Raw genomic sequence first — 8,020 nt, 5'->3', positions numbered from 1 at the left:
GTGTGCGTGCAGGTCTCCTTTCTCTGCGGTCCTCCTGCAGCAGTCATGGCAGAGTGTGTGCGTCCCCCATTGCTCAGCAGAGAAACAACTCCACCTCGCCCAAGATCAAAGTGGATTTTGACCAAAGCACAGGTGAAAACTTTACCATCATCACTGTCTTCGTCCTCCCTCTCCTCCTCACTCTGTCTCTCTCTCTCTCTTTCTTTTTTCTTTTAAAGCCCCCTTTCACACATAAAACAAATCCAGACACAGGAGTGGATTTCAGCATTCACATAAGCTTCTTGTATTGAACAATTGTCATCTCAATGTAAGCGTTCCGAAGATTTGAAGCATTTTCTCATAGCAGTCTGGTAATACAGACACAGCTGAGTTCTGGAAGCCTGCATACATATTTGTTTTAGTTTTTATTTCATTTTAGTATAAATCTGTACAGAATCCTTTCTCTTTCCCTCTCTCTGTAGGTGTGGCGGTGATGCAAATGCAGAGTCCGCCGGTCAACAGCCTCAGTTTAGATTTCCTCACAGAGTTCAGCATCGCCACAGAGAAGCTGGAGATGGATAAGAGCTGCCGAGGCCTCATCATCACCTCGGTACAATATACCCTCAGCGTTTAAAGCAGCAGAGCCCTTGTGCAGGAGGTTTAAGATGTGTCTTCTTGTGTTTGTGTATAAGGTGGTTGAAGTACATTATAGCATAGTGAAAATACTCTTAAGCCCAGTTTACACTATTATTTTTAGCCCTGATTCTCCACTCATCAGCTATTTGGGAGACAGTTGACAAATGCCTCCATATCTAAGTCTGAGTCTACATTGACAGTTGACCCTGAGTGTGCTTTTGTGTGTGTGTTGCTTCAATCCAGACCCAGCCCAAGGTGTTCTCAGCCGGGCTGGACATCATGGAGATGTACAGGAAGAGTCCAGAGCACTGTGGAGAATTCTGGAAAGCCGTTCAGGAGATGTGGCTGAAGCTCTATGGCTCCAACATGGTCACTATAGCTGCCATCAATGTACGTATAAACAAACAGAAAAATAAGAAAATCAAACGTCTTGCAGATTACTCTTCAGCCTACCTCGCCCCTCCTGCCACAGGGTTCCAGTCCGGCGGGAGGCTGTCTGATGTCTATTGCATGTGACTACAGGATAATGGCGGACAACCCCCGTTACAGCATCGGCCTTAATGAGACACAGCTCGGCATCGTAGCACCTTTTTGGTAAGCAATTGTTAGCATGACACCTGTTTTGGTTATTGATGTTAGTAGTCACACTAAATCAAATAATCAATAATTAACAATTCCTGCTGCTGTCTGCAGGTTTAAGGACACCATGATCAACACAGTGGGCCACCGAACCACAGAGATGGCTCTGGAGTTGGGGATGCTCTACAATCCTTCAGACGCCCTGAAGATAGGACTGGTGGACCAGCTGGTACCTGAAGACCAGGTCCTCACCACAGCCACACAGACCATGACCAAGTGGTTGGCTATTCCAGGTACAGTGGCGATGTGTACAAAGTACACCAATTAGAACACACTAAGTATTTACAGTTCCAGTTTGAATTTAAAGCCAATACGAACATGAATACTAGATAAGAATATGATACTTTGGTTGGAGGTCCGTAAACCTCACCTTTGGAATCAGTGTGCTGACTGTTCATCTGTTAACTTTACAGACCACGCCAGACAGATCACCAAGTCCATGATGAGGAAGCCAACCATCGACAAGCTAACGTCCAACAGAGAGACTGACATCCAATACTTTGTCAACTTCATCACCAAAGACTCCATTCAGAAGTCGCTCGGCATGTATCTGGCAATGCTTAAAAAGAGAAAGGGCTAGAGGAGACTACTTATACGCATCTGCCTTCAGTGTCCTGTGTTCGCTGGTGTCAGTTGTACTAAGAACCCTGAATGCAGCTCTCTGAACCTAAATAAATTAAATAATGATTAAAATTGACCGTACACTAAGCCCTAACCCACATTATTGCAACCCCTGTCAAGCTTCCTTTCTCACACGACACGTATGCAGTTTACGATAATGGTGGCAGATTTACCATCCAAAATTAGCATTATTTATTTATTTCCATGTGAATAGACACGCAAGTAAACGTCACACGTCAAATGTCGCAAATGTATAATAAACTATGACATGCTCCTTGTAACATCAGCCTGCTACTGTAGTTAGTAAGCCAATTAGCTGGACATGCTAACATTTTAAGCTTACATTAAAGCAGATAAACACACTCTTTATCCATCTTTTGTTCTTATGGTCTCTGTTTTGGGAATGCTACAGAAACACAGAGCTCTTCACCCTCTTTAAATCCTGAGTGTATCTCTCACACTGCTCCGACATGTTGAGAAATCCAAAGTTCGACGGACCAGCCGTGCCGAGTTATGGTTGCTAAGCTATGATTGGACAATTGCTGTTTGGGGAGGGGTTTAGTAAACGGTCAGTTTGTCACAGTCAGGTCTTCACCATTCACAGTGCCTAGCCTTACTGTACCTTTATGAGCCATAACAACTATAAAGTTAGCCTGGGTGTATTTGAATAACCCACAGTGAGTGGAGCCTTTCTAATCTCTTACAGATTTATCTACATCAAGTTTTTCTAACATCTTTTCTGCCAGAATTTTTAGAATAAATGGGTGTGTATATGTGGATACATTGGTGTGATTAAAGAATTAATTGAACGGTCAAAATCCCATTGTACTATTCATTTTTGCAGTATTTTATCTCTGGAGTCTTAAAAAATTATCCTCATGGTCTCATTGAGAAATAAGTCTTGCTGCATATACCAGGTAAAAAGTACCAGTACTGTCAGTTTGGAGGGGACAGAGACACGTACCGCTGCTCCTACTGGTGTTATGATATGCAAATAGCGTCAGGTGAATGTGCTAAGATTTTGAATTCCCGCCACTGAAACTGGTGCGTAATGCACTAAAAGGGAATAGACTTCTGTTTGTGCCGCTCAATGACAGTATATATAACATGGAGCTTCAGTGTTTATGAAGTGAAGCCATCATTCTATGTGATGGCCAGCAGTGGCCAGCTCCATTGTCTCCAAAAAATAAAGCGATAGTACGGAGTCTTATGGAGAAATGATCTGACTTCTGACTTGATTTATGAGCTTAGTAAACGGTTTCCTAATGAGTTTTTGGTCTCACTTGAATGAAAGATTAGACTTCTTTTTCACATTGCTGTTCCAGAAGCAAGTTTGCAATGAAATCATTTGGCAGATTTGTTTATTGAATTATTAAAATTATTATTAATTCATGGCTGCATGGATAGTTCCCCTGCTGGGTAGTTGTAAGTCAGATTCAGCCTTGGGTCCTGTGGAAGGGTTGTGGGAGTCGTGATTCAGGCAGCAGCAGCAGCCTGGCCAATCAGATTCACCTCCACGGGGAAATGGTCACTGACGGCCAATGCCTGAGAGAGATAATGTGAACAAAAAAGAAGTTAAGCAAGTGTTATTATCTTTGTATGATATTTTTTATTGTGTACTGTAAAACAAAATGCATTTTTCACCAGCATCTCTAAACGGCTATTAACAGTAAACTTATTTAAGCCTAACAACTAAAAAATCATATAATAATAATATCTAATTAGCATCATTTTCTAGAGCGTACCAAAATAATCGTTTCTTACTCTCTAAAGTATGTTTTTTTGATCAAAATTGTCAACAATAAAAACAAGAACTGGTTAAAAAAGGACAGTTTGCTGTTGTATTGGGAGTTATGTGTGGGACCATTCTTATTTATGGGGATCAATTACTTCCTTAAGTCTCCTATGGTTGCCAGGTAACCACTCAGAGGCAAGAAAAAGTCCAGTACATAACCCTCCGTCAAACGGTGGATTGTTGTTTTTACACTACAATTAGAGAGTTTTAGAGGTGCCAGGCTACCTATTTTCTCCCGTTTCCAGTCTTTATGCTAAGCTAATATAGCAAGCAGGTTTGGTTGGTATCTTCTCATCTAACTCTTCACCAGAAAGCCAAAGCATATTTCCTAAAATGTCAAACTATTCCTTTAAAGATTAAGTTAACACGATATGAAAAGCAGTGTTTCATTGACCCCTGCTTCTTCAGTCTGTTAAACCTGTAACCACACCCAACAGTGATGTCACCGTGCACTGACCATGCCCTGACTACTTCACTGCTGCAAGGTGAAAACACAAACTACTGGCAATCAAGCTAAAGCATCATCTTCAGCATGTGTTAAAGCTGCAGTAGGTCATTTCTATAAAACTTTCGCTATATCCTGACAGTAGAACATGAGACACATAATCTGTGAAAACATCAGATTTCTCCCGCTCCTCCTAGAGCTCCTAATGGCATTTGCAAGAATCCACCGGGCCTGAACGAAAACAACCAATGAGAGCCAAGAAAGATAGAAAGATGCTTTGGGTTGGGGCCTTGAAGATGGTTGATTGTTGAGTCTCGTTCCCAGCATCAATATTTGACGTCCTGGGAATAAAACTCAACAATCGACTATCTTTCTTGTTCTTCATTAGTTCAAAGATTATCTGTCTCATGTACTACTGTCAGGATATAGTAGTAAAAATATCAGCAAATATGACAAAAAATGACCTACTGCAGCTTTAATTTTCTCTTTATAGGCCACGCTCAGCCTTTTTGTACCTTGCGACTGAAGTGAATTATTGCAAAGGAGAACTGAATCTAAAGTTATTTTTACCAGACTGTGGCTGAGATTCAAATCCATCATGTAGTTGTAGACCTTGGCACTGCCCTGCACCACTCCCTTCATCATGTCAGTGGTGACCACAATCCTGTAAATATAGGAAGAGGCGTTGAATTAAAGGTTATATCTACGAGATTTAGAACATTAACATAGCAGCAAACAACTATTTGCTATTAAAAGACATAGTGGAATCATGGTGTTCTGAGCAGAGAATGACTCGTCCCACACATTAAGGATTTATTTCAACCAAACCGGAGTAGATGATTGCTGGAAGAGTTTAAAGACTAACAGAGACTGTTTTGGTGATCATTTGGTTTCTGTGTAGTTTGAATTGAATTTTGTGATTATCCGCAAGGTTAAGTTACTGTTTTTGTCTATGGAATCTGGTGGTGAGTGATAGCAACACATGGGCTTTTTCAGGTTAATCAAAGGGTCTGTCTCTGTAGGGATACTTTTTATAATGTTGTCAGACATATACAATAACAATTTGAGCCTGCCAGTGCTCACCTTTTTTGAGAGTTGGTCATTGTTGGAACAATAGAAAAACTAAAGAGGACTGTCTTAGAGAGTTTCATTTGTTTGTCAAGTTTAAAGTTGATTTATGATCTGGGAGGTAAAATTAGTCTGGCACTCCAGTTTTTGACTCTTGTTTTGGTCTGAGATCCTGTTGCTTCAGTGCAACCTTCAGCCTGAAAGTTGTATACAGCACCTGTAAGAGTCTATGTGTGCATTTACCTGTCATAAGGGCAGTTACTGTGTGACACTGTGGTGTCGGCCTCGTCGGCGATCAGCCAGTGGAAGCTCTTGTCGGTGAAGAGGCGGATCTTCTGCCATTCAGAGCCTGTTACATAGCTGCAGCCAGCGTTGAAGTCTCCCAGCAGCACGATGTCCTGCAGGGAGAGTGAAACGATTCAATCACTCTCATGTCCATCTCATACTTTACCACCTTAATTATCCTTTGCACTCCATCTTGTTTTCTGCAATGGCACTAAATGGCTTTTTTAGTGTGTGTGGGTGTGTTTGTAGAGTGGAAGAGAGTATTCACGTTGGTGTCCCAGCGGGTGCGGACATCAACCACCACATCATAGAGAGCATTCACTTCCTTCACAGCAGATTCTGGAGAGGTGTGCTGGGGGATCAGAACAATGTCCTTCACAGCTAGAAAGGAGGAGGGAGGGAGGAGTGAATGAAGAGAGAAATGCTTGAAGGAGGAAGTTGAGAGTTTTGGATATGGCAGACATACATCATATCACAAATAGGGAGCTTAAATTTGTTAACAACCCAGTTTGGCTGATATGAATCATCTATGGTGGTAATTAGAGTTAAAGTGTAGCTATTTGCAGACCTCATGACTTCAGAATCTCATCCTACCAGGGGTGTGTCCTGAGGGGGGGGTGTTAGCCTTACCTCTTCCACTCCACACTGCCTTTCAGAGGCTGCAGTGGGCTCTGTTTTGTGAAGATACTGGTATCATATGAAACTAGATAACCTAAAGCATCCATTGGTTCCCACCATGTCATACATATGAATAGTGTTTTAGAATATTTCTGCATACTGGGGTCCATAAACAGCATTGGAATTGCATAAATTGGGAATGACTGGACGACCGAAACACAGCCAGCCCTGCATAAGTCATTGACCCACTTGTGCCACCCCTCTAAAGAAAGTCTGGAAACACCCCGGCATCCTACATAAGTCAGGCACTTAGATGGTGGAAAAGCACTGTCACTCTTCCAGACCCTACCGGTAAATTTGGAGGAGAACATGACTACGAAGGGCTCTCTGCTGAAGGTGTCTGTCCCGCAGGCCTCACAGCCATCATCGTAGGTGTAGTTTTTAACCACAGACACCGTCTGCTCTCTGGAGAAGAATGATACCACTTAACCTCATGTGTTTTACTGCAGTGTGTTTTCCCTCTCCATGTGGAGGGCAGATTGTTGTTCAGCTTCATCTCTGGTGGACTTCACGTTTGAAAAAGATTTCTAACAGTGAGGCAAGGCCCATCAATTCTCACAGTCGCAGCCAGTTACAGCATTACTGTAGCATTTTCAGAAGTAATTTCTAACATTTATTTTATTAGACTACGTCAGTCTTGTGCCTTCTCACGGCCACTAGTAGATCCAATATGCTATTGATTGCTATATTGCTATATATTGAACCACCTTTCATAAAAGCAGTGGAGAAAACTAACTAATGTACTCTAAGTACTATACTTAATTACATTTTTACAATTTTAACCTGAGTATATCCATTTTTTATTACTTAAAGGTCCAGTGTGTAACATTAAGGAGGTTCTATTGTCAGAAATGGAATATAATATTCATACGAATGTTTTCATTAGTGTATAATCACCTGAATATAGGAATCATTGTGTTTTCATTACCTCAGAATGAGCTGTTTATCTACAGAGGGAGCAGGCCACCTTCCATGGAGTCCGCCATGTTTCTACAGTAGCCCAGAACAGACTCAGAACCATAAACTGACTCTAAATAGAGCCTCTATTTCATGCACTTTGCAGCCACCATTGCTTCTCCCTCGCGCTTCGAAAGGCACGGTGAAGCAAGTGAGTTGCAATCTGCAAGTACACCACTAGATGCTACTAAAACCTACACACTGGACCTTTAATAAATAATACATTTAAATAATTTTAGTCCACTACATTTCAAAGGGAAATATTTACAATTATGTCATAGCTATACTGACTAGTTATTTTTCAGACTGATATACATACACAACAATTTTAGCATACATTATAATATATGAGACATTGGTACACATTTAACTGCCCAATAGTATCAAGTAGTTTAAATTAGTTCCACTAAGACCTGAAATGTGTCTTACATTTTTATGCTTCAGCAATAATAATCTATTTTTTTTTATTCTGGGCTACTGTAGAAACCTGGCGGTTCAACATGGCGGACTCCGTAGAAGAGGACCCACTCCCTCTATAGATAAAAACAGGTCATCATCAGTTTGCAACTAACTGAACACCACTGGCGTCTGTATTGGATGACCTGGGAATGAGAACAGGCTGTGAAGTGTGCAGGAGAAACTACAGTAGCCGGGAAACTTGTGATGCGAAAGCATCTGAAAGCAGTCCATTGGTTTGTTCGTTATGGACTACTGTAGAAACATGGCGGATCAGTGTGTAAACATTAGAGGATCTAATTGTCCAGGGAATGGAATAATAATGCAATTCCATAGGTATGTTTTCATTAGTGTATAATCTTACTTGAAAATTAGAGTTGTTTTTAGTCAGGTCTTAAATGAAGCTGTTTTTATCTACAACGGGAGCGGGTCCTCTTCTACGGAGTCCGCCATGTTGGACA

At 41.3% G+C, this 8,020-nt stretch overlaps 2 protein-coding genes across 2 annotated transcripts in view; one reads left to right on the top strand and one right to left on the bottom strand.

The window, feature by feature from the left end:
* eci1 (enoyl-CoA delta isomerase 1) overlaps window positions 1-2,693 on the top strand; it is a 4,300-nt gene extending 1,607 nt beyond the window's left edge. The window contains exons 2-7 of the mRNA XM_035654232.1: window positions 13-132; window positions 462-589; window positions 859-1,005; window positions 1,088-1,209; window positions 1,309-1,487; window positions 1,668-2,693. Coding sequence (XP_035510125.1) covers window positions 13-132; window positions 462-589; window positions 859-1,005; window positions 1,088-1,209; window positions 1,309-1,487; window positions 1,668-1,834 — 863 coding nt within the window. The 3' untranslated portion in view covers window positions 1,835-2,693. The remainder of the gene's footprint in view (window positions 1-12; window positions 133-461; window positions 590-858; window positions 1,006-1,087; window positions 1,210-1,308; window positions 1,488-1,667) is intronic.
* A 431-nt stretch (window positions 2,694-3,124) lies between these two features.
* dnase1 (deoxyribonuclease I) overlaps window positions 3,125-8,020 on the bottom strand; it is a gene marked incomplete at its 3' end in the record, with an annotated part of 7,896 nt that continues 3,000 nt past the window's right edge. The window contains 5 exon segments of the mRNA XM_035654233.1: window positions 3,125-3,420; window positions 4,686-4,779; window positions 5,427-5,581; window positions 5,737-5,849; window positions 6,436-6,551. Of these exon segments, the coding sequence (XP_035510126.1) occupies window positions 3,352-3,420; window positions 4,686-4,779; window positions 5,427-5,581; window positions 5,737-5,849; window positions 6,436-6,551 (547 nt within the window).

This window comes from Morone saxatilis, unplaced genomic scaffold, assembly GCF_004916995.1.
Source record: "Morone saxatilis isolate NCDOM2014 unplaced genomic scaffold, NCSU_SB_2.0 Contig14, whole genome shotgun sequence".
NCBI lineage: Eukaryota > Metazoa > Chordata > Actinopteri > Moronidae > Morone > Morone saxatilis.
Note: the sequence above shows the minus strand (reverse complement) of the source record. Positions and strands in the feature narration are given on the sequence as shown.